This window comes from Epinephelus lanceolatus, chromosome 2 (genome assembly GCF_041903045.1).
Source record: "Epinephelus lanceolatus isolate andai-2023 chromosome 2, ASM4190304v1, whole genome shotgun sequence".
Lineage (NCBI taxonomy): Eukaryota > Metazoa > Chordata > Actinopteri > Perciformes > Serranidae > Epinephelus > Epinephelus lanceolatus.
This window is the reverse complement of record NC_135735.1, coordinates 16171297-16197709: the sequence shown is the minus strand read 5'-3', so window position 1 is coordinate 16197709 and position 26413 is coordinate 16171297. Positions and strand designations below refer to the sequence as shown.

Genomic DNA, 26413 nt, shown 5'->3' with positions numbered 1-26413 from the left:
TGTATAGTTATGTAATGTGTGTGTATTATGTGTGAACTTTCCTGCTGATCCAAGAGCATTTTTAAAGAGTTTATTTATTTTTACAGCACATAAAGGAACACTTCATCCTTTAATTTATGAAGTATGAAAAATGCTAATCTGAAAAGTAATTAAAGCTGTCAGACAAATGTAGTGGAGTAAAAATATTTCTTATATGCCTCCAAAATGTGATGGAGTGGAAGTATAAAGTAATACCCAAGTAAAGGACAAGTACCTTTTGGGTAGTATTTGAGTAAATGTAGTGTTAAGTTTACATCAACAAAAGCAGAACTATTAGTTATGGGGTTGTTGCATAAGCAGTGTACCTGTTACATCAGTATATTCAAGTACAGTTACTGTCTACAGTACTGCCGCTAATAGGATGATGATGAGGTTTCTTATAAATCTGCTGACCGCAGAGTCTGTGGGTTATCAGCTTACAAAGCGTACACACACACACGCACGCACGCACGCACACACACACACACACACACACACACACACACACACACACACACACACACACACACACACAGAGTCAGCTTCTCTTTCTAGGCTTCAGTGCAGACGGTATGAAAAAGAAAGATAAATTCAAATTCCTGCAAAAGCTTTACGGTACTTTCATCAGACAGTACATGTGTTCAGTAACAGGAGCATGTGTAGAGAAGTGGTAAACGTGATGGTCTTTAGATAATTACATGAAAACGTTAAACAATCAGAAAAAGAAAAGTCACTCTTGGTTGGACGATTCATGTCCAAACTGGAACCATATCTTTTACAAAGGTGTGTTAAATGGATGCATTTGGAGAGCATTTACATTTTATTGTCTTTGAAAAGGTGCAATTTTGTTTAAAATGCTGCAACATATACTGTTAAAATCAGAAACTACGTCCGCAACAGACAGCTGGAGGGAAATTACAGTGAGTGACGCAAACAAGAAATGCCTGGCAGGACTGAGTGGCTGATGTTAACAACCCCGTTACTCAAGATGATCCACAGACCTTGTTGTGAGCAGTTTCATGCAAGAACTATTTTCTTTCTATTGAACTACAGTTGCCAACCATATCACCACGCAGAAGGAAGTGTGCATCTACTGCTAGCTCACCTAGCACCACTGAGCTAGCTAATGTTACAGCCATTGTTGACATCTCATGCTGTTACGAGCCATAGATATATATACGTAGATACCGCATTCAACGGTGCTCCTCATTGGAGCGATACGTCAACGCGGTCGCCATCTTGCCCAGGTGGAGCCGCGCTGCCTAATGCATGTATGTCTATTGAGGCAGGAGATTATTTATGATTAAAATCATCATTACTTGCTGAATTCTCAACCGATTTTCATGCGGTTTGGTTTGTTACAATCGTCAGACATGTAGTTATGATACAGGATACTTCTACAACACATTTAAACTAAACTTTCCCCATGTAATAAATATTCTTTTTTCTTACTAGATGTACAATGCCCACCACGATGTCATTTAATTATTAATTTTGATTATAAATGTTTGTTCACATTTCACACAATGTGCAAAAAATAGTGTATCAGCAGGGTTGTGCCGAGCTACAGTGTAGATTCTGATTAACAAATGTTGGTTTTGTACAAGTGAAAATAAATGACTTAGAGCAGCATGTTTACACAAAATTTTTGCTTTAATCTCATATGTATAACACCACAGTGCTCATGGGAGCCTGGACACAGAACTGTTTACATTATTAGGTCATATTTACAAAAAACACAGTGTACAGTAGCTAGTATTATTTTTAGGAGTCTGCCCAGTCCTATCGAAGTCCTCAGGTCTGAAGTGACAGCTGCAGATGACTGAGGCGTCACTCGGGACAAAGTCCTTTCTCCTCACTGCTGCTACCCATGCCCGTCTCCCATCTGTGTTTAATGGGAAATTACACACAAAATAAGTGTGTCAGAAAAACGCAGTTCCATATAATTTGTAGTTACAATTCAGGCCACAAGTTAACTACTAACATTATACTGCGTTATGTCACGTTGGTGCCATGAAACAGATAGTTGACAATTTGGAATAACACACACACCGACATAGCTGTTTGACAAAGCATCATAATTTTATAAGTAATATTATATAAATGTTAACCTTTTTTCTTTAAGTTGTGTGACATAGCATTAGCTTAATTTAGCATTAGGACCAGATCAGGACAGTTACTTTACTTGATTAGCTTAAAAGAAGGATCACTTTTTGAGATATATATATATATATCATTAAACATGTTCGTAACAGTAAAATATTGTAAAACAACTTCTTACCTGTGGAATGTTATTCCCTTCTGCTTGGTTTTAACACTTCTCTCGTTAGTACACCCAAATGCAAAGCAAAAATGTGGCATTTTTGCCGAGTCTGACATGTGCGGCATCTATGTATATATATCTATGGTTACGAGCACCAGCCCGATTCAAGAGTAGATGCACACTTCCTTCTGTGTGGTGATACAGTTGACGACTGAACCTGCTCACAACAAGGTCTGTGGATTTTCTTGAGTAACCAGGTCGTGATTTCTGGAAAGAGACATTGCTGTTGCTCGAGTTTTATTAATGTTTTTTTTTTTTTTTAATGATTTTTTTTTGGGCGTTTTTGCCTTTAATTGACAGGACAGCTAAGTGTGAAGGAGGGAGAGAGAGAGGGAACAACACGCAGCAAAGGGCCACAGGCTGGAGTCAAACCCGGGCCGCTGCGGCAACAGCCTTGTACATGGGGCGCCTGCTCTATCCACCAAGCCACCAACGCCCCTTATTAATGTATTTCTTGGCACTTTGAGGACCACAAGCCGAGTGTCATCTTGTTCCATTATATTCAAAAGAAGGCAGACATCTTGGAGGGAAGTCAAGGAATTCCATTGAGCTCAGTGACATGCCCAATACACACACCACCTCAAGATCTATCGATAAGATAAGTCTTCTTGCTGACTAACTGGACAAAGTTAAAAGCTTCAGGGTAATACAATCTAAGATGGGAGGAGATAAGCATGTTAAAATCATGATTAAAAAAACTATACCGTAGGCACAATACAAGAGAAAAGTTCAGAAAAGTTGAATAAAATCAGAATTCAATGTAGGAGGTCTATAAATCAAAACACATAAAATACAGCTCTAGTTGTGAATTAAAAAGCTTTGAATCTTAAAAGTGAAGACATTGCTGAGAAATGTATTTTTCAGAGGGTATAAAACACCTTTTTTTAAGTAGTATTAGTTCTAATTTCGAGTAGTAGTAATTTTTCAAGTTTCCCAGAGAAAGTATTGTGTCCTAAGATCAGAGTAAATCCACACTAACACCAAGAAAATGTTTCTTTGTCATCTTGTTTTTAATAAATAAATGAATTACCTAAATAGTTTGAAAATACATGTAACATTTTGATGAAAAATTGCCTTCGAAACAGTCATGGCCAACAACACAAGTATGTAAACTACACAAAGAAAGACACAAACTGCTGGAAAATGTTAGACATAAAACACAATCTAACATGTATGTAGCTCTTACACACATACACTTTCACATTGCACATTATGTAAGATAAGACGAGGACGTTCACATCACAAGATGCCACAGAGGTGCTCGCTTTTAGTGCAGAGCAGTGCTGAACAGGCACGTTAAGTTTGACATTCAATGGTAACTAGTGCAGGATTTTCCTTTAAATGTAACATCAGCGTTCTTGTGAGCCGCTATCTAATAATTCATTATCTCCATTTCTTAGTGTTGACTACTGTGTGTTATATCAGAGTTTACAGGAGATTGAAAAGAACTGCAAACTTAAAAAAAAAGGAATGAATAAAGATGGTTAGTCTTTGTAAAAGGAATGGTTGTAATTTTTAGGTAACGCTTAGTGTCCTCACAGCTAAATTCACAGTAGCACAATGATTACAGTAAACTACAAGTACCATCGATTAAATACAGCAGGTCTGCACTTCAGTAAGGATTTAGATCTGACATTTGCAATAACCTAAAAGTCAGTGATAGTAATGTGAGGCAAAATAAATTATAGAAAATGTTTCCCTATTAAAATAATCCAAACATTTTACTCATACATGAAAAAAGAGACACAATATGAAGTTAAACCTTCAGATATGGTCCCGTGATTGTTACAAGGAATTAGAACTTAACATTGAAAGTGCAACAACTGATGAAAATAAAAAGGAGAGGAATTCAGTTGACTTTAACCGGAAAACAAAATTATTAATCTGTTTTTCTGCATAATACATGAGAAAGTGGATTAAAAGCAGCAGAACTAGAAGGATATCAAGGATGTGTGCTTCTGCACCGAACTGTCGAGCAGGTGTGCTTTCAATCACTGATTCTTCACCACCTTTTATGTGTCGATGGAAAATGTCATAAGTTTCTCAGTGCGTGCTGTACTGATAGAGAAAGCTGCGTTTACCTGCTCATGGAGACACACTGGCAGTGCCTACATGTGCCAGGATGCATTGTGTGAAAGCATAGAAGACGTAGTTGACAGACATAGTTAATTAATGTCTATCTGCCCTCTTGGCCCTGCTGGACTGGTTTTTCTTTTCCAGTTTATCTTCAGGATCTTGATGAAGGTCTCTAGCCTCTGTGCAAATAAGGAGTAAAACTTTCAAGCTTTTACTTTGATTAATAATGCAACAAACACTGCCCGTGCTGAAATTTAGTGCAGCAGAATGATTCAGTTTTTGTTGGCACTGGAGAGCAACTTGAGCAAAGGCACCACCAGTCAGCGATCTGGTTCTGGAGGGTCATATCCTCTCACACGGCAGCTTCAGCCTCTCTTTACTTAATCTCTTCCGCCGTATACTCTGGCTTGAATAAATACTGCTGAATAACCGAGTCAGCCAAAACACTGTAAAATGTATCCTCTTCATAACATCCTCTGCACTCATATTTTAGGATGCCATTTCCGCTGTTGTAAACGTAGCTAGTGTGCAATACAAGCAAACAAGAAAGTTCTGTTTATGAAGCTACAAGTCCAAGCTGAAGTAGCCTGTTGTTCTGTCTCACGCAGGTTCTGCTGCTCTTCTCCAATCACAAGCACTCATTCGCCACTGAAATTTATATAAATGCAGACGGCCAATATGACAACAATTATTTACCCACTGAAGAAGAAGTAGTTGGGCTGTGGTGACTAACCTTTAGCAAGTCAGGATCAGTGTGCCTGGGTCAATGTTATGTCGCAACAGGGTGTTTATTCATCAGGCTCCACCCAATGTACCCATAGAGTCCAGTAGAGAGCAAAGCAAAGGTTATGATTATTCTAATTCTATGAGAAACAGGCAGAGCCCTCTACCTTGGTGTCCTGTCGCTCCTGTGCTTGTTGACCCCTTGGGTGCAGGATAGCTGACGATGTCCTGGTACTGCCTTATAAACTGTGGGGCCTGCAGGTATTTGTACAGGCGTGTCCTGATTCTTTGGCTACGTCTCTGCACATTTCAGTGGCTGAATCATGTTCATGGTTGAAGGAGAGTATTACCCACAGAGTCCAGCAGAGGGCTCCACAATTGCTAACGGAACTAGGGTTGCAATATTGTAACCTTCATTCTTCCTTGCCTCCAACTATGTCACTGTCACGCCAAATGATGGTGCTGGCTGCAGGAAGAACAACAGATTTTGCAGCTGGGAACTCGGCTTTCACTGTCAAATAAAGACACACTGTGGAATTCACTGCTTCCGTCTACTACATTTACCATCAACACTGACCGGACATCCACAGAAAACGTGGTGAATTTTCCCTTTAAAGTCACAGATAATGTCGAGCCTTTACAATTGCTGCGTTTTACCAAAAGAGTGAAGGTGTTCAGCTGCAATTGTTGTTTTTTGTGTGAAATGTGTTTTCAAAGAAGACCTAGTATAAGGTGCCAGTACTTGGATGATCCAGGTTGTATGCCCTTGACATGGAGAGACAGTGGTGGACTGAGTCTGTCAATCAAGAAGAAGGAGGAGAGGAAGTTTTGGTCCAACAGGCTGCGTCATATCATTGTGTGTGTTAACATGAGTCGCCACATAAGACAACTCCTGCTTCTCGCTGTCGGCTTTGTAAGAGTTACAGTACATTGGGAACCTTTTGGCCGTGAAGCCGGTCTGATTATGTGACAGTTTTGCGTTCGGTCCTGGGTACCCATCTGTGTGTGGTAACTTTCCACAGCACCGGTGCCAGCAGCAAACTGAGGGTGGTGACGCTGAGAACCAGCAGGTACACCTGAGCAGACAGAGACACGTAAACAATAGAGACTGAGAAAATCTAATTAATTGTTTTTACTATTTCACACAGGGCAGTGAATTAAAAGCAAATGAAAAAGACATTAATTGGACCAAAACAAATTCCAGTCATGAATATGAAAATGCACCACTTGAGCCTTTTTCTGTCTGAAGAGTAAAGAAACGTATCACTGACCTCTCTGGAGATAATTCCAGCACGACGTGCACGGCTGCCCAGGACGAAGGAGAATTCGCTGACCTGAGCCAGACCTGCTGATACGATCCATCTTATGTGTCGAGAGCCTGGAGGCAAGATGGCCGACAGCACCAGTACGGCCATCGCGAACTGGGAAGAAATGAGGAGTGGAAAGAGGAGGGGGTGAGAGTGTGGCAAAAGGTAACTGAAGAGGAAGAGCAAAAACAGAACAGTGCTGTACCTTCATAATGACGAGTGTGAGCGTTAGCACCAGCAGAATGGTGAGCTCATACAGCACGAATGTCGGGAACACGTGGAGACCTGCGGTGTCACACAAACACACATGATGGTTCAGTTAAATTTCACTGGTACTAAAGTGTAACATGATAATAAAGCTGTGATCTGATGTTGGATCTGACCGATAGAAGCAAAGAAGATGATGGCGAGGAAATCTCGGATCGGCTCGATGCATCCCATGACCTCTGCGGTGACCATGTGACCCTGTGTGGACAGCAGAGCTCCAGCCAGGAAACAGCCCAGCTCCATAGAAACATCCAAAAACTCTGTCACCTACAGAGTCAGACAGCGAGAGAAAAATAAACACACACAACTGAGAACAGGGATCCCACACATTTGTACCACTGAATTTTCAAAACTTTTCCATAATTTCTTCCCTCATTCCCATAACTTCATTTACGTAGTTTAAACGGGTATCCTGTTAAGAACAAATGATTAAAATCAAAGTGTGTACCGTCAGCATGAAAAAGACAAAGGCTGCCATCCCCAGCACCAGGATCTCCTTGTTGCCTTTGCTCTCAGCATGCAGCTTCTTGTAATATGGGCCAATCAGGAACGATTTGATTAACAAACACAGCAGCAGCACAGCAGCCAGACAGACCAGGACCTGGGCCAGGAGGTACAACACGCGCAGACTTCCAAACAGGAAGCTGTGCTTCACAAAGGGGAACAACAGATTTAGAAAAGCCGTGTGTGCGTTTTCGGTTGAGGAGACGACACATACACACACACACACACACACAAAAAAAAGGCTAACTGACCTCTCAGATTCTCCACTCTGTGCCTGGATCAGAGTCGGCATGACAGCGATGAAGAGGCCAAGCTGAACATCCTGCATCACTAACATCCCCAGGAGAACGCTGCTGTAGTCCAGATCACCTGTCTCACACACATACACACACATTATTGAACATTGGGTCATCAAGAATTGATCTAAATACAGTATTTCTAATATATGGGGTTACAGAGTGTCACAGCAGTTTGTTTTACTGATGTATAACTGCATTGGAAACACATACAGGGTGCTGTATTACTACTTGTTCACATCTATGTTCTTTTACGTGCCCAGACATGCATACATACCTTCTTTGTCCCCTCTGCTCCCCCCTGCCAGGAAGCGGGACACGAGTGGGGTGCTGGACAGAGACAGACACGTGGAAATGAAGACAGTCTGTGTGGGTCGAATACGCAGGACTTGTCCCCACAACAGACCGGCCCCCACCATCAGCAGACTCAGGTAGCACGACCCCTGGACTGATGTCTTCCATACCTACACATACAGATACGCACAAATGTTTACTTGTGTCATTTTTAGGGACATTACATAGACTCCGATCTTGTTGACTTACCCCTAAATTAACCCCAACCATTACCTAACTCTGACCATGACAGATAACCCTTCTGTGGTATTAGATTGTGTGAAAATGTAAGCTGAAAAAAAAAACACTTTACCCCTCCTCGCATCCTGAACACACACATTTCTGGCTAAGGACAAAGGGCTCATGCTCTCTTCTGCTCATTTTTGGCTCCTGACTGTGTGCTGGTTCTGGCTGCGGCTCTTCAAGCCCTTGTATATGTGTGTATGTATACTATCCCTAAGTCTGTGCCACCTGGAGAAACACAAAGAGAACAGAAGCTACACTCTTGTGCTCCTTCCCGCTTGTCCTCTTGTCCTCCTGCTTGGACACGTTGTTGCCTATTGTTCCTGGCTCCTGACACTTCTACTGTTGTGGCCCTGCGGGATGCTTAGCCCACAAATTAGGCTGTGACTGTGCAGTACTGAATAGGCTGAAATGCCTGAATCCAGCTACTGATGAAAGAAAAGAGACTTTGGGAGAAACTCTGCAAGACAATCTGGGCAGAAGCTCTGAGCCATCCAAAACAGCCTGACTCGTTAGATGAAGCAAAGCTGCCAGTAACTAGTGATTCCCCACTGTATGGATGTGGTTAAAGCCAGCATTCAGCCCTTTTTTGAAGGAAAAGAGACTTAATGTAACCAAAATGGCCACAACAATTTCACGCCAGTCAAAACGGGGATGAAAAATAATGAGCCACTTGCCTCAATTTGCACACCCAAAAAAAGCCCCATGAAATTAGTGTGGGCTGCTCACTTGTTACGTATAGTCCCATACTGCTGATGAAAATGGAAATTTTTGTCAATTCAAATCCCTCATTTACCTTTCGAAGGCGCTCAGGTGAGAACTCCAATCCCACCACAAAGAGGGTGAAGAACACACCCAACTCCCCCAGAGTCTCCACCTGGACCATAGACTGCAACAAGACACAGAGACAGACACTGAGACATGAACAAATAGCACAGACTGGTGTCGTTCTTCACGTCTGATCTGACATGCTGGCACTGTAATCGCACACACACATACACACGCACACACACACCTTGATGCTGTTGAGACCAGAGGGACCGAGCAGGACCCCACAGATGATGTATCCAAACATGGGAGGGAGACCGACCAGGCTGCAAATCCAACCACAGGGCAGTGACAGCATCACCACCGACACCAAGTCCTGTTGCAAAAAACATGGTGGTACAATATAACTATAAATATAAGAAAAACAAATGAATACAGACTTGGCACTTCTTATGTAAACAACAGGATGAGACCTGAGTGGGAGGAATAAATTGACCTTGATGAAGTGATGGTCTGCTCTGGGCATCGTGGAGTCTCGTGGTTTGGTCAGGACATACTGGTTGTTCTGCGAGTCAATGAGCATGCTCAGCCCGAGGTCATCCTCCACTTCCTTTTGCTTTGACTTGTTCTTCCTCTTCCCTCCATTCTCCTCGTCATCCTCCACTCTCAGCACTGCCTCTACATTTACTCCTTTCATCTACACAAACAGGGTGTGGACGAAGGCTCAATTTCATGCTTTGTTGAACAAGCAAATATATTTGCAGTCATAATCTCTTTGGCGTCATGTCAAATCAGCCTCAGAGTGTCTGAAATCGATTAAGTAACCAGTCTGTGAATGCTGTTGTTTGCTGACCTGTTTGTTGTTGTCAAAGGCGTGCTCCTCGATCTCCTCTTCCAGCCGGTCTGCTGCCTTCCTGACGTCCTCCAGGATCTCATCGAGGATGGACAGAGTCTTATTCTGGGTTAAAGCATTCTTCACAGCCTCCTGCTGGTGCTTCTCAGCAGCCACCAGCTCGACGTACTCCTGTTCCTCCTGGAAGGTGACAGGTATGTATTAGCAGGTAGCTTTACAGATATATTAAAGGGACAGTTCACCCCCAAAATAAGAATAAAAAAACAGGGAATATTTAACTATTTCTTGATATTTTATAGATTAAACACATAATTAATATGAAAACATATATAGAAATATTACTCTACATTGTATCAGAAACACCAACACTTTAGACTAACATGTATGTATCAGCGACTCTCTCCTGCACTCTGTCAGAGTCTCTGTTAAACACTGCTGACCACGAGGCCCTCACCTTTATGGCTGCCTCCCTGAGGGCCTCCAGCCTCTGCCTGCTGCTCTCCTTCATGTTGACCACATCCTTGTAGTCTCCCTGCAGCGCCCTCTGCAGGCTGTGCACCGCCTGGAACACCAGGTGTTCGCTCTCGTTCAGTTCCTTCTGGAAAACCTCCAGAGTGTGAACCTGAACACAGACAGGGAGACACCAGTCAGTCATTACACTGTGAAATATCTGACATCCCCTCTACCAAAGCTCTTTCATATGGCCTTCATTTCTGAAACACAATATGAGAGCAATTTAGGTGCCTAAGAAAAATGTTCTCAGTGTTTTTTCATAGGATGTGTTTGTAATAACAAAATCAAAAGAATACAGGAATTCCCATGCATCCCTTTAAAGCACTTAAAGTGACAATATTTGTCCTAAAATTTGATATAATCTCTTTATGTGGGCTACTCTGTGCTTTTATGCACTCTGTGCTTCCCACTAGTGTCATCTCAGGAGACCGTTTAATCTTTTGATTTGGGTGGAAATGTTTTATGGAGCTTTAACAAGAAGCCATTTAACCTGCCTGGTGTGGTGTCAGGCCATTATCTAATCCGCAGCTGAAACAATTACTTGATTGGCTGATAAGTCAATTAAAAAAAATTAATCTGCAACAATTTTGATAGCCCATTCATCATTTAAGTCACCATTCAAGAAAAAATAGCAAATATTTTTCTGTTCTAGCTTCTTCCATGTGAGAACAGGGTGTCAACAGGTATCAGACACTTACATTTAGTGCTTTTTAAGACTTTTTAAGGATATTTTTTAACCAAATTTACAACTGATTTTTGGACAAATCTTCTTTTTCTTATTCAAAAGTGAGTAGTATATATGTGGTCCTGTGCGTAGGTAGGTTTTATGTAGGAATATGGCTACTAAAGCGACTTAGGTTAATCTACATTTTGCCAGCTGGTAAGTGCAAATATAAGGTAAAAAGACAGTATTAGGTTAAATGGTCAGTTTAAACATTTGTAATATCAGAAATGTGGACTTGCAAGCAAAAGAGCCTGACTTATTTTCACAAAAAGAAAAGATGGATAAAGAAATTTAGATAAATTGTTTATGGCAACTAAGACATCACAAATTCAAATTAAACACTATTTTGTGACTTTTTAGGCCTAATATTTAGAAAACTGAATTTAAGACATGTAAGACTTTCTAAGGACCTGCAGACACCCTGAATAATTTGCTGCATTTTAGTTTTGTATCATTGGTAATTTAATTAAGTTTCTTTGTTTTAATCTGTTGGTTGACCAAAAACGCAATTTGAAGACATCAGAAGAGGAGCTCTGTGAAACGGCAACATTTTAATTGATTATCAAGTAATTGTTAGTTGCAGCTGTAATCAAAGCAGGCCATCTCCTGTGTAAATGGGAAACCTGATCTGTGAAATATGAACAGGCATTATTGTGGAGCTATTGTATCAACACACAGACGGTCAGTGACACCACTCCGACAAGCTGCCAACCTTATGTTTCACACACTACTGTAAGTACTGTCGCAGGCTAGTAAAAACAAAGCTAAACAGTCACTAATGTATAACCTCATTATGATCCAAACAAAAGGTGTTTGTTCCATCTGATAGTTATTCTCAGTGTGGTACCTGGAAGAGCCTCTCTGGCTCTGAAAGGGTCCGGTCTCGTCTAACGCCGTTGGCAGCGGCTGCCAGCTTCCTGACGACCACATTCTTCTGACGCAGGAGACCAACGAGCCGCTTGCAGTTGCTGGCCACCCAGCTGTGGCCGTGTGTGGCCCCCTTGCTCCGATAAAGCTTGATGGCGTGCTGGGCCACTTGGTCCTTGTGCAGCGCACCAAGTGCCCCCGCTGTGCCAAGGCACAGCAGCCAACATACAACCTGCATCCAAACCTCTACGTCTGTCTTCACCAGAGTGTGAAGAGTGCTGAGGAGAAAGAGATCTGGGAATGGAAAAAGAAAGAGAGCAGTTGTTACAAATATAGAACAACAAGGAGGAGAATACTACAATATATGTGGATTTAAAACGTGTAGGGTGAACGTCAGGAGAGCTTAAAGCTCCTCTGGAGATATATATTTTTCTTATTGTCATCAAATCCCATGAAAAGACTAAAACAACAATGAACTGATCCCACTAACAAGTGCAGTCTGTGTATCCAAAGCTTTGCAGTAACTATCTTTGTGACACAGACCTTTATTCATGTCCAACTAGAATAACCGCTCTCATAGTTGTATGTCTCACCCAACCAGTCAAGCTGCAGTTTACATCCATGTCTGTCCATATTAATATAATATACTATGTAGTGAAGACATCGAGGAAGTTTAATAAAAGGCATTAAGTGTATTTCTGGCAAGGTTTTCACAATTTCCAGTGAGAAATATACTGTCTTCACTAAGAGACTATTTCACTTTATCACTTGGTGCAACGACAATCACCTGAATCTTAATATCACCAAAACCCATGAGCTTGTGGTGAACTACCAGAGGAACATGACAAAACACAAAGTTGTGGCCATGATAGTAGATAATGCTTCAAATATGGAAGTGGCTGCAAAGAAGCTACATATTCTAAAACATGGATGCTTCACACATCTTCTGCAGCTGATAATAGTCCCTCACAAAGACACTACTTTGTTCTGGTTGAGCAATGTTAGCTAAAATCACACACATCCAGACGATGCACACTCAGTGCTGAACAAGAGATCATGCAAAAGACAGACTATACTTGTGATATCGAAAGAACATGTCAGGATTTTTTTTCGAATGTGGCACAAACGTTCACTTGGACTCAGCAATGAACTCATTAGAATTTGATGGTCGAACAATCCTATTGTCGAAAGTCAAAGGTCACTTAACAGAATACAATGATGAAGTGATAACATTTTATATTCAGGAGGTCAAAGGTCAGCTCCACTGTGACATCATGATGTTCTGCAAATATACTTTTCTGGCCCATACTCAGCGTCATAACTCAGGATCAGAGGGGGAGACATTTGGTTAAAACTGAACTAGTGACACTAATCTTGGGTGTCCACCTTGAAACTTTCCTGATTGTATAGATCTTCTGTGCTGCTGTATTGAAGACGTGAGAAGCATCCATGTTTTCAGAGACATGCATGTAAACTGTAAGTGCAACCTGACTGGTGTGCTGAGGCATGCAGCTGAAGGCGGTGAATCTAGTTCTATATGTATTCGTTAAGGGGTGTCAACTAGGACCAGGTCACCTGTCAGGTTGTCTGTCAGGTGACCAGGTCTAGCAGGTATTTGAAGGCGTGTCTCTGAACTGTATTCTGTTAAAAGAATGTGAAGCTTGAAACATCGCCTCGGAAGAAATTCAGTTAAATATTTTAGAGGAGCAGAGTCAAGCATGCGGACTCTTTATAAAATCCACAGTGGCCAGCTGTTTTAGGGATTTATTTGGCCTTTCTTTTTATAAATGAAAGTATATATTTGTGACTTGTTTTTAAAGTTTTATGTCTTCAGTGGTAACAAATGGGCTCAGTGCTGAGAGCTGACGAAGAGGGAAAGTATTGAGAGACAGATTTACATCTTGTTTGTTTTGGTCTTTTCGTGGGATCTGTTGATAATAACAAAATTATAAAAATCCTGTAATTGTCAGTCACACCCTTTAAAGCACTTACAGTGAAAGTATTTGTCCTGAAATTTGACATAGATAATCTCTGTTTATGGGCTACTCTGTGGTTTTGTGCCCTCTCTGCCTCTTATGGCGTCATCTCAAGAGACAGTTTAATCTTTTGATCACAGCAGAACAGCTTAAACAACAGCGGTGTGCACTCACCTGAGGCGTGTCCTGCTGGCTGCTTTGAGTTGCTATTTGCAGCTTGTCCTGCTATGTTAAGTGCAATTGACTCAACTGAGCGCATCACATGTATAAATTCCAGTAGTGCTTGCTATTCTGCCTACAGCTAATGTGATGTTGCATTTCTATTTGGCCTGAGAAGTGTGCCAATTTAAGAAACTGCTTTACAGTGAACAGGATGCCCTCTCGTATCCTGACATCATGTGTTTGCTTACACATTAATGAGCAAATGCATTCACATTCAAGCTGGACCGCACCTTTGTGAGCATGAGTCAAGCTGGATGATGTTTACTTTCCAAAACTCCTCCTCTGTCCTTCTTCCTACGACTGGACTACAGCCACTCTGGTGCTGTTGCTAGAAACAAATAGCACAGTTGGGTGGATTAATTTGTAGCAATGCATCATATTTCTTAAGATGATCACAGGAGAAAATGAAATGTCACAATAGTGATGACAAAAAAATCTCACTGTGAGGTTTGACTATTGGTGCTTTCTTAAAATATTTACACAGTGAGATTTCTGATAATCATTGGTAATGTGGATATAATGACTAAGTGGGTAAAGGCAAATAATAGAACAGCTAGACAAGTCTGGTTAGTTCAGAAAAAGAAATCTCTGTGGTGAAATGCAGCCTTTAAAACCAGGAAAAGACGACACTTGTGATATTACAAAATCTAAGACGATATCTGGTCTCATATTGCAAGATCAATATATTATAGAAACATCTCCAGGCCTATATGATCATAATTCAGTCTGAAAAGTATTACAGTAGCTGTTACAGAAATGTAATGGTGTGGAAAGTACAGTTTTTCTCTCTGAAATGTAGTGGAGTAGAAATATGAAGTGGCATGACATGTCAGTAAAGTTCAAGTAACTCTACTTTTAAGGTGCATTTCTGTCACTGATCCGCACCCAAGTTTTGCCTGCTAGTCAATTTTGGCTACTAAAAACATAAAGGTTGTTCTCTACTGATGGATGCATGTACATATCTAAATCCATAAGTACAAACAGCTGAATATCAACAATGCAAATGCCATGTAAATAAGTAACAAACTACAGTGGAGATCAAATCAACCGTGGCAGCCAAGAATAACATCATACAAAGCTGCACACACCGCAGTCCTGAATGATGATTCAGGAAACACCACGGGGCGCTGAAATTATGAATTAGCTCAACGTCCCAAACACAGATTACTCAAATTTTTTCTCTGAGCTCATCAGTGGAAACAGATAACGAAAGAAAGGCTGCAACTACCTGCGAAATATGTGCACTGTCCTGGATCCCAACTCCACTCCACGACTGAAGGAGAAGCTGAAGAAGAGGAAGGGAACAATCATGCTGTTGTACCACCGCACCACCACCACCGACACCCCTCCTCCCCCTGCCACATAGCTGAAGCCAGCGTCGATGCAGGCGTTCACCGGTCTACTTGGCGACTAACTTCATGTTTACTTCGACCTCCAACCGAGGGTGACATTATTCGTGCTACCAAATGGGATGCTAACGCTACTTCGTCCGGGTAGGTGCGACTGCTGTTCATGAAACCCGTGTTAGAGTAGTGCCAGTGCTGTGTGTATAAAGTTGTTTTGTACCCTGTAAAGCTAAGTAAAGCTAAGTTAGCCCTCAAATTCCTCAGAGCTGTCAGACCAGCTCCAGCCAGCTCAGTCCACACACACTCCCATGACACCAAGCTAACACAACTTTGCTAGCATTAGCCTAATAGCTACATTAACACCACCAACTTTTAAGGGGTTAGCTCGTCAAGACGTGTCACAGTATAACGTAAACATACACCGCGAGTGAAAATTAAATAACTGCTGCATTGTTTTCTGAATATAATCGCGTCTGTATAACTTTGATCAATTTTAAGATTACTTCCGAAACATCTCGATCAGCCTCGAGATGGGAGTTGTAGTTTTTCCAGGTGTTATGTTTTCGAGCTCCACCGTGTGAAGTGCACTGGTATCAGTGACAGAAAGCTGTTGCCTGGTTAAATATGCTTTAACTTGTCGTCACAGTCGCTTGACATTATAAAATGTCTTTACTAATAATAACAGTGCAGTTTAAATAAGTTGAAAGCTGAGTTTCATCGACACAACGTATTTTAACATGGCGGCAACAAGACAGTTACATAAAGTGACCTTTTACTTTAAATATATTTCAGTAGAAGCAATTGGATAAACAATAAATGCGAAACAGCTGTCTATTAATAAAGAAAGACATTAAGCTAAGCTAATGGTGTCAAAACACGGCCTGTTGGACTCAGCACCACAGAACTACATTTCCCATGAACCCAGCGCCCTAACGGTAGCGCAGTTCTTTTCACGCATGCGCACCAGAGGTAATTGGATATCAAGTGGGCCAAAACAGCGTGTGATAAAATGGTAGGTACGATTAAAAATGAGAAACCGGGGCATTTATTTAGCTCCGTTAAACAAGTCCAAAAGCCGGTAACGGCTGTCACTGCCGTTAAGGGGACACACCGATACGGGGGATCGGGGTGTCCTCGGCCAAGTGTCGCATTGCCAGGGTGATGTGTGTCGGGAATATGAGGGAAATGGAAGGTCAGTTGTTGGTATTTTGAGCTCGGAGTCCCGCACTTGCTGTACGTACCTTTCCCTTTTTGGTAACTCGCCTGTGGTGCTGCTGCCCCGGGTCAGGAGAGACAGCCTGCAGGATCAAACGTCCCCCTTCCCGGGGAAACTGGGTCACCAAACACTGGCCTGTCACGGTGAATTTGCTGTTTGATCATCGGGTGGGTCAGGTCTGCAGCTCTGCAAAAGACGTGCAATCCTCCCGATGACCGTCTAGATTAAATGAGCACGAGGAGGTATATTTGTGTAAACTAACGGGACCTTGTGGTGGTGCATTTGGAAGTAACAGTGTTAACCTTTGTGCACTCATACTAACATACAGGCTTTTACACGCATGATGTGACTCTTACTTTTTTACCATACTTTTTTTTAATGTATGCACCAGATTTTATCATGTGGCACGTGTTATTTAAGTATAATCCACATCCAACGATGTTTATATACACATTAAGTAGTTTCCAGCCATGAGGTTTCAGTGGAAGTCAAATTCATGCATGCTCATCCAAGTGTGTCTTCTGTGTTATGCTGAAATGCAGCCCCAGCTTCACATGCATGTCTCTGCATCTCATTTTACCCCAAACTGGATTACCACCCTGGCAACATAGGCACCTGTCTCAGGGGTCCAGACCCTCAGGGATCCCGTTGCAACTTTGATCATTTGTTTTGGTAATATGCTGAAATGGTGAGGGTGTCTGCATTTTAACACAACCTTGAAGCTCTGCGTTAAAAATTTTAATTTTCACTTTGCTTACATGGTGCACACCCTCAACAAAGGTCAGGTAGTATTATTCTGAGGATGTGTACGTGTGTGTTTGGGGGGGGGGGGGCTTAGTAGGCCCGGGCCAGCAGGTTACTCCAGCCCTGCATTTACAAAGAGTCGCTGCCTGTCTTACAGCACAAGTTGAAGTCATCGCAGAAGGACAAGGTTCGGCAGTTCATGTCCTTCACGCAGGCAGGGGAGAGGACAGCCGTGTACTGCCTGACGCAGAATGACTGGAAACTAGAAGTCGCCACAGACAACTACTTCCAGAACCCAGACCTCTACTACAAAGAATCCATGAAAACCTCAGTGGACCGCAAGAAGCTGGAACAGCTCTACAACAGATACAAAGGTAAGTGTTTCAAAACTAATTTTAAAGGCCCAGTGTGCAGGATTTAGGGGGATATACTGTCAGAAAATCTTTTTGTTTTTGGAGAGAAAGAGACCTCTGAAGAATACAACCTCTGGTAAAAACCTGAACGTCTGGATCTTAAGTTACACAGAACACAGGTGTGCACACATGAGTAGTTGCTGGGCTAGTGGCCTGTCTCTGATGTGCCTGTTCCTCTAATAGCCGCACTGTTTGCTTGTCTTGTCTGTTATATTTTGGCAGTGTTTTGCTCACTCCTTACATCTGTTGTTGCAGACCCCCAGGATGAGAACAAGATAGGCATTGATGGGATCCAGCAGTTCTGTGATGACCTGACGCTGGATCCAGCCAGCATGAGCATCCTTGTGGTGGCATGGAAGTTTAGAGCGGCCACGCAGTGCGAGTTCAGCAGGAAAGAGTTCCTGGATGGCATGGCTGAGCTAGGGTGAGCAGAACTGATACTGATATCTACAATATTTTATCAGACACATCAGGGAAGGTGCCATCATTTTAAATAGTAAGCAGTTGTGAAAGTTGTTTGTGGAACTGTGTTGAGTGAAAATATTGAATCTCAGACTGTATATTCTGTTAAATATGACCTCAGACTTCACATTGTACCAGTTTGTTTGTGCACTTTGCCCCTACTTATAGCAGGATTTTTTTTTTGTTTTTTAGCTGTGACAGTCCTGAAAAACTAAAGACGATCCTTCCCAGACTAGAGCAGGAGCTGAAAGACACAGGGAAGTTTAAAGACTTCTACCAGTTTACCTTTAATTTTGCCAAGAACCCCGGCCAGAAGGGTTTAGGTAAGTGTGAGGAAAAAACATGATGGAGGTTTCTACAGATTTTATCTGAATAAAAAATACTGTCTGTATATTGAAAAAACCTTTCTCTACTTTGTGTCCTAGACCTCGACATGGCTCTTGCTTACTGGAATCTAGTTCTCACAGGTCGCTTCAAGTTCTTGGATCTCTGGAATCGCTTCCTGCTGGTAAGAGACAAGATTTTTGCTGGCCTGTTTTCACCCTTCTATTTGTTTTGTGTGTATGTCAGCAGGAAATTACAAAAACATATAGAAACCCTGAAATGTTGTATGTTTTTAATGTTCATTGCAAGACAAAAGACAACAACAGGCCAGTTGACAAAATTTCGTCAGGGAATAAGAAAACAAGGTTATGTTAGTTGCCGTGTGTTGTGCTGATCTGATTTTTGTGTATGCGTGTGTGTGTGTGTGTGTGTGTGTGTGTGTGTGTGTGTGTGTGTGTGTGTGTGTGCGTGTCTGTGCTCTGAACAGTCAGATTGGTGTGAAGTTGCTAAGGTGATGGATGAAAAAGAAAGGGGCGAAAAGGGGCAGGATGGAGGTGGTGAACTAAAGGAAAGTGTAGCAAAGAAAATACCTAAATAAAACAAACAAGCAAAAAAAAAAATCATAATAATTAAAAGAGAGTACACTAATGCTCATACTGAACCTACCATTGTTACTACTAACAATAAAAACATCGAAAATAATAAGGAAGTCGGGGGAGTGTCACCCTGTTCACTGGCAGTGAAGCAGGATCAGGGTGCCGTCAGGTGTCTGTCTCATTTACAAACGACATGTGGAGACGCAAAAGTCAAATTATGTCTCTTTTCAATTGTTTTCATACCCAGATCTAGAAAAAAAGCCTATCTGTACAGTTATGTTCACAGCCAATCACCACAACTTTCCTTCTTTTTAATGTGACATGTGATTGGCTCACTGCCGCAGCAGCTACAACCCGTTCAGTCTGCGTCGAGAGTGGTGTATTTGACAGAGTTGGCTGTTCAGTATACAGAGATGCCATCAAAGTGGAGGTGGTGACATTTTATACAGCTGAATGCTTCCATTCACAGGATAGAGATCGAATGAAGTACGAAAAATAAAGGTATTAAATGAAGTACACTATTGGTATCAGTATTACTCTAAGGATACTCGTGTGATAATGTTTTAAACGATACCCAGCCCCTAACTCCCCACTGTTTTCCTGTTACTGTGCTGCATTCAGGAGCATCACAAGCGCTCAATTCCCAAGGACACGTGGAACCTCCTCCTGGACTTCGGCAATATGATCGCAGATGACATGTCCAACTATGACGAGGAAGGTGAGGTGGTTCAAGCAGGATGATTCCACATTGAACACTCATTGATCACATACACTTTAATTACTGACAATTTCAGTTAGTCCTCCTGATGAATGTCACCAGAGTAATGTCTTACAACTTGCATTAAAGGGTAACTTTTCAACCTGGACCCTTTCGCCCCATGTTTTTGTGTCTAAGTGATTAATTTGAAAAACAATTTTTGAAATTGGTTCAAAAAAGAGGGCTACAGCTGGCAGCGGCGAAACAGGCTGCAGTGTAATCCCTCCGGGCAACTGAGCATCATCAATTTTGGTTCATTAAAAGTGTTTGTTTTTGCCACTGACAGGCTCACATTGTTATTGTAAGTGTCTGACAGCATTTTGGAAAGGACCCTATGGAGCCCAGAAATCACTTTTGTAAAACCCACCAAACCCCATTTGAATAAACACTAATTTTACCGTCATAAAACAAACGTTATTTAAAGTTGGCAGAAACAAAATAAAACTCACAAGAACAGTCTTGGTTCATCTTTCCACTGCTTAAACTATCAACAACTCTGGTATGTTTGAATTAAACCCCCAATCCACCCAGTTAGATGTGAAACTATGCTGGCTCTATACATGATAAAATTGCTCTTTATTTAAATGGAGTCTGGTGGGTTTGGTGATGGCGATTTCAAGCCTGTTTCTGGCTGAACACAAAGGAACTTACTCTTCAACAAGAAGGTCAACCTCTGGAGGGATCCTCTCCATAAGTTGTCAGACATTTATTTTAACAATTTGAGACACACATCTACTGAAAACAAGCACTTTTAATAGAAGTACACTGACTGTGTTCAGTTGCCTGCAGGCATTACACTGCAGCCTGTTTTGCCTCCAGGCTACAGCCTTCTTGCTCAATACTGGACCAGTTTCAAATGTTGTTGTTCCAAATAGTCACTCAGACACAAAATGTGGGAAAATGTGGTCTAGGTTTGAAAATATTGAAGCTACCTTGTAAAGTGATCTGTGTGTGTGTGTGTGTGTGTGTGTTAATGCCATGTGATGAACTGGTCCACTAAGCCGTTGTAATAGATTTCATTAAGATGTAACTAATATTCAGTTCTTCCTCTCTCCTCAGGGGCGTGGCCTGTCCTCATAGATGACTTTGTGGAGTTTGCTCGGCCGATTGTGACGAGTAAGCGCAACATCACATAGTGCTCGTCCCGGCTTCCTGCAGCGGACGGAGTTTGCGTTTCTCCCGATTTTCTTCTTCTTTTTTTGAATGAGGATTTTTATACAAACGAGCCAAAAAGAGAGTTCTTCTCAAAAAGCCTGTCTGCAGCTTGTCGTTAAGATTGTTCTTCCAACAGCATCAGATGCCTTGACCGAGGAGCGACCTGGAGGACCAGTTCAGAGAGGAAAGCAGGAGGGGAATCAGCAGGAGAGAGATGATGATGTGTTGTTTTTTTTTGTTGTTGTTGTTATTCGCCGGAAAGGACAGACTTTGTAATTGCAATATGGAAATGATGGGTTGCCTTGAACTCGTCACGCGTGGGCAAATCACCAACGGGTGTGGCTTCGAACTGCTGCTGCTGCTGCTGCTGCTGCTGCGGACTTGGCTCACTGACCTGCACCCTCGGCACAGTGAGGAGGGACAGAGGCGGTGAACTTTCAGCACATGCAGAGATTTAAGTTACAGATGCAGTAGGATGTGGCCTCTTACATTGTCAATTGTGGATGGAACAGTACGTTAAAACCTGCATGTTTTTGTCAGCTAGTGTGAAGCAGTGCCGTGGAGGAGGAGGAGGAGGAGGAAGGGGAAAAGTTCTCTACATTATTTTCACTGAGATTGCGAATGTGTGGCTCTCGAACAATCACACTGAGAGTTGTGTGTGTGTGTGTGTGCGTGCATGTGTGTGTGTTTGGGGTCGGGGGTTGAACATATTGCCTCTTCTACAATACGATGCTAAATATTTTAATTTGGTTTTATGATAATTAGAAGTTAGCTGGGCGACAGCGAAAAGATCCACATTTTGCATTCACACAGAGAGTTGGACAGAGCAGCATGCTTTACGGGCTCAGCACCAGCAGAATCACTGTTGTTACAGATGTAAAATGCTGTACTTATAGGAAACAAACAATAGATTCAGCTTTAGAAGAACAGAAATGTATATCTGAGAAAACAGGAAATCGTATTTATAATCATGATTAGTACATAAGAAGCATTTAGGATCCTCATTTTTTGAAATGCTTCTGCATCACTCTGTTGACTTATTTTTGCAGTGAACTGCTGTACACACACACACACGGAGACTGACGGACAGGCACATTGACTGTTTTCTATTATCCAGGTGATTTGCCAACAAACTGCACTGATTTACACTTTTTCTGTTGTAGGTTTTCTTTATCAGGCAGCACTGTACACACATACAGAGCTATTCAGTTTACTTGACAGTATGTTCACTTACATATAAACTAGACTTTTTAAAATGAACATCTACATCCCAGCTGAGAGTATTTTAACTGTTTGTTACACTGTTTGGGGTTTTGGTCTGTTGCTTTTCATGGATTAGCGGCTGTAGTGCAATGGCGGCATGTTCAAGTACCGTACAGAGAAAAACGTCACTTTAAAACATACTTGTGCTGCCATCTAGGGGTGCAATGCTTTTCCTCAATACACAATTTAGTGTTGCTCTTACAGTTTAATTATAAACACTAAACACATCCCCCTTTCTTGGCTAAAGAGTGCGACAGAAGGTAGAGCTCAGGTACTAGTCGTCCTCTCCTAGACACAGTGAGCAGTAGGTGGCTTCCTGCACTTACATCAGAGTTTGCCATCTAACTACGCTGATCTTGTTTTACTGTTATGACCGTGATGAACACTTTGCCATGTGTTTAAATAAGGATGGATTATTTCCCTGCGTCAAATTTCTCAACTACAGGGTACATACTTGCCTTTTGTTTTCCTCAAGCCGACAGACTTGAGTTAAAGTTCTTATATTTATGTAAGCAGACGTCAGACATTAACTATGGTGGTGTGAGTGAAATAGGCTTTAAAGGGGCAGTGCAACCAAGAATCAAAAATGGCATATTTTTCCTCTTACCTGTAGTGCGGTTCATCAATCAAGATTATTTTGGTGAGTGGTCGAGTGGTGGAGATATCAGCCGTAGAGATGTCTGCCTTCTCTACAGTATAATGGGACTAGATGGCACTCGGTTTGTCGTGTGCAAAGTGGAAAAAAAAACCCGGTACCGTATGATACTCATGATAATCTACAGACCTTGTTGTGAGCAATTTCATGTAGCAGCTGTTTTCTTCTTACCAAACTACACCCATATCACCACACAAAAGGAAGCATGCATCTACTGCTAGCTCACCTAGCACCACTGAGCTAGCTAACGTCACAGCTGAGGAGGATGCCATTAATGTTCTCATCTCGCTTTGTCACGAACACGAGCCTCTTGCCTATGAGTAGATGCACACTTCCTTCTGCAAGGTGATACAATTGGTAGGTGTAGTTCGGTAGAAAGAAAATAGTTCCTACATGAAGCTTCTCACAACAAGGTCTGTGGATTATCTTGAGTAACCAGGTCATGATTCCTGGAAAGAGACATTGCTGTTGAGTTTTTCAGATGTGTGTGAATGTGTATATATACAGAGACACTGCTGTTGAGTTTTTCAATTGTGTATATATATATATATATATATATATATATATATATATATGAGCACCACAAGTCAAGTGCCATCTAGTTCCATTATATTGGAGATATCTAACACTCGGCATCTCACACCAAAACAATCTACATTTATAAATAGCACTACAGGTAAGAGGAAAAAGATTTATTTTTGATTTGGGGGTGACCGGTCTCTTTCAGAAACTGATGCGGCTCAGAATGGGATTTCAGTCCCAGCTTGAATGCAGCCCAGCTTCGTCATGACTGTAAAACAGTCACTGTAGCAGCTGGTAAATGTCTCATATTGTTCATATTTGAAACAAAGCAAGTAAGATATGTTTTGGTGGAATGAAATACCCCATATAAAATTCTGACTGTCTCAGTTGTGCACAGACGTATCACAGCGAGGACAGAGAGATGGCGTGAAAGCTTTTCCCAGCTGATTGTTTTTGACTTGATTATCTGACATCGTCTGTGTTTCAGGAGAAAGAAAATGTGACATCTTTCAGTATTCAGTTTGCTAATATGGAACATTTGGTACATTTTTATTTGTCAGATGTTTGATCAACTGTTTCAAAATCATGCCTTTCATTCATATCAAAACAGTATTATTTTTGCCAGCAAGAAAACAGCTATTTACAGAATATTATGTTTTGTCACAGAAGCATATTGTATGTTGTTTTCTTTGAGAAAGTTGTCAATAAAGCATGTTGTTTTTAAAGGCCTTGTATAAAATGTACGTCTGTCCACAAAGTACAGCAGTTTGTTTTGTTATAATGTTGAATGTCGGTCAGCAGGATGGTGGTGTGCTGAAATCAGTATCCCAATATTAATATTTTTCTGAAAATCAGTGTGAACTACAACATGTCAAATGCTCAAATTCAAAACTGCAGCTAAAATATACAAGTCGATCTTATGTGCAATGGCCTGTATTGTCAATTTCAACTTCAGTTGTGTAAAATCGGAATGTAACAACCAGAGTGGACTCAAGTCACAAATTTGATTACCTTAGATTGTCTCGACAAAATCAACACAGACATGCAAACCATGGGAAGAGAAAGTTACAGACACTTTTACAATATGAGGTGAGTTAAATACAAAACAGGACAGAAACTTAGAGAGTTCATTCTGTTGAGGTATTGGTTAATAATGCTATACCCTATGAAAGTGCAATAGTGCAATGTCTTTTTTTTTGGGGCCAGCCATTTTAACAACTCTGTTGTTAAAATGGCATTACATTCAGTGAAGAGCACATTATGACTTGTTTAAGACTCAAAACTCAATGTGTAGGACTTGGGACTTCAGTGCAAAGACTACAGACTTGAGACTTATAAACTAATCACTCGGTCCCACCTCTGTCAGTAACAATTTTTAAAAAAAAACGTTTTTATTTAGAGCTTCCTTTGAAAAACGAATTTGAATTGAATTAACACTATTTGTAAAAGAAAATGGTTATATGTTATGATACCACTTAAAGGTCAGATGATGTGCGATTTGTTCTACTCTGTGATGATCTATGCAGAAGTTGTTGTCCAGTGGAGGCCCAAGAGTCAGCAAGTATTTACACTGACTGATGGCAAGGCAAGGCAGCTTTATTTGTGTAGCACATTTCATACACCAGGGCAATTCAAAGTGCTTTACAGAGCAATAAATATAAAACATAATAAAGGGTACAGAAAGGAGCAAAGAGAAACATATAAAAGGTAAAATGAATTACCAAATGATTTAGAATTTGAAAAATCACCATTTAAAATAGCAAAAGTGCAGATAAAAGGTGCAAAGATAAAAAAGATTATTTAAAATTCAGTTTAAAAATAAGGTTGCAGTTATTACATTATGGAGTAGGCAGTTTTTAGCTGTGACTTAAAAGTGTTCAGAGTCGGGGCTTGTCTAACATCATCTGGAAGGTTATTCCAGGTTTGTGCTGCATGATAACAAATCGCTGCTTCTCCATGTTTTGTTCTGAGTCTTGGAACAATCAGTGGGCCGGCCCCAGATATCCTCAGGATCCCAGAAAGTTCATGTGTCACAAGCATGTCGGAGATATACTTGGGCGCAGAGCCAGCAAGATTTTGAAATTAATTCTCTGAGTGGCAGGTGTAAGGATTTTAGAACTGGAGTAATATGGTCATATTTCCCAGTTTTGTTCAGGACCTGAGCAGCAGCATTCTGAATAAGCTGAAGCTCTCAAACAGCAGGGTGTCTGCAAGTCCTTGAAAAGTATTAAAATGTCTTGCATCCATTTTTATAAATATTAGGCCTTAAAATCATTCATTCTTCTTAATTTGACATTTGTGAGGTCTTGATTGCCACAAGAAATTTATCATATTTCATTTCAACAAATCTTTAAATCTACCATTAAACCTCATTCTGTATTTTTACATTGTACTTGCACATATCTGTTGGCAAAATGTAGATTAACCTAACTTACTCTAATAACCATGTTCCTACATAAAACCTCCCTCTGCACACGTGTCTAGAAAAAAATCTGTTTTAAATTCGGTTAAAATTTATTTTCTGAAAATCTTAAAAAGCTTTAAATTTCTGTGTCTGATGCCTGTAGACACCCTGTCAGAGATATGAAAACTAAATGGCAATAATGACAAAAACATCTCTGCTGAGAACCTCTGCCCTACAGTGTGTGTGTGTGTGTGTGTGTGTGTGTGTGTTTGAGAGTGTATGTAAAATGTCAGCTTGGTAACAGTTGTCCCTTATCAGGTTGCATTCCTGCTGCATATCATCATCATCATTGGCTCCTCTGGTAATGCTTTGTCTACTGTTACTCTGAGTATGTGCATGGCGACATTCACCAGCTGATACATTAAAAAATGAAAGGTGTATGAAGGGTTGGGAATAACTGAGAAGGGTTAAAATCGAGGCGTGAGGTGAAGAAGGTGAAAGAAGCAGCAACTTTTGGATGCAGTGCACATAATAGGAGAGGAG

General features: G+C 41.2%; 2 protein-coding genes across 4 annotated transcripts; one reads left to right on the top strand and one right to left on the bottom strand.

Annotated features, from left to right (window-relative positions):
• Positions 1-3332: 3332 nt before the first annotated feature.
• Positions 3333-15382, bottom strand: slc9d1 (solute carrier family 9 member D1). Its single transcript, XM_033618703.2, has 15 exons — positions 15242-15382; positions 14244-14341; positions 11796-12109; positions 10166-10333; positions 9712-9891; positions 9355-9555; positions 9106-9234; positions 8887-8979; positions 7792-7978; positions 7470-7587; positions 7163-7358; positions 6831-6981; positions 6653-6732; positions 6412-6561; positions 3333-6216 (listed from the first exon to the last, which is right to left on the bottom strand). Exons 3-15 carry the CDS (start codon positions 12051-12053, stop codon positions 6103-6105), a joined length of 2025 nt encoding a protein of 674 aa, XP_033474594.1. The 5' UTR covers positions 12054-12109; positions 14244-14341; positions 15242-15382; the 3' UTR covers positions 3333-6102.
• On the top strand, positions 15369-24191 carry dcun1d2b (DCN1, defective in cullin neddylation 1, domain containing 2b). 3 transcript variants are annotated; one of them, XM_033618736.2, is made up of 7 exons: positions 15369-15506; positions 17477-17693; positions 17988-18156; positions 18387-18517; positions 18620-18702; positions 19736-19832; positions 20931-24191. In XM_033618736.2, the coding sequence occupies exons 2-7, from the start codon at positions 17519-17521 to the stop codon at positions 21005-21007; spliced, it is 732 nt and encodes a 243-aa protein (XP_033474627.1). In that variant the 5' UTR covers positions 15369-15506; positions 17477-17518; the 3' UTR covers positions 21008-24191. The 3 variants fall into 3 exon arrangements, with proteins under 3 accessions (XP_033474627.1, XP_033474619.1, XP_033474636.1); XM_033618728.2 differs by lacking the exon at positions 15369-15506 and adding an exon at positions 16257-16371; XM_033618745.2 differs by lacking the exon at positions 15369-15506 and adding an exon at positions 16423-16817.
• The last annotated feature ends 2222 nt before the right edge of the window (positions 24192-26413 follow it).

Bases quoted from the DNA above. Each gene is read 5' to 3' on its own strand.
- slc9d1 (XM_033618703.2), bottom strand. From the start codon at position 12,053: ATGCAGGTTGTATGTTGGCTGCTGTGCCTTGGCACAGCGGGGGCACTT. The intron at 8,980-9,105 runs GTGTGTGTGTGC...GTCTTGTTGCAG, and splicing joins CTGGTCTCAACAGCATCAAG to TCTATGGTCCAGGTGGAGAC. The intron at 6,217-6,411 runs GTCAGTGATACG...CTGTCTGCTCAG, and splicing joins CTGGAATTATCTCCAGAGAG to GTGTACCTGCTGGTTCTCAG.
- dcun1d2b (XM_033618728.2), top strand. The intron at 18,157-18,386 runs GTGAGCAGAACT...TTTGTTTTTTAG, and splicing joins GATGGCATGGCTGAGCTAGG to CTGTGACAGTCCTGAAAAAC. The intron at 18,518-18,619 runs GTAAGTGTGAGG...TTTGTGTCCTAG, and splicing joins CCCCGGCCAGAAGGGTTTAG to ACCTCGACATGGCTCTTGCT.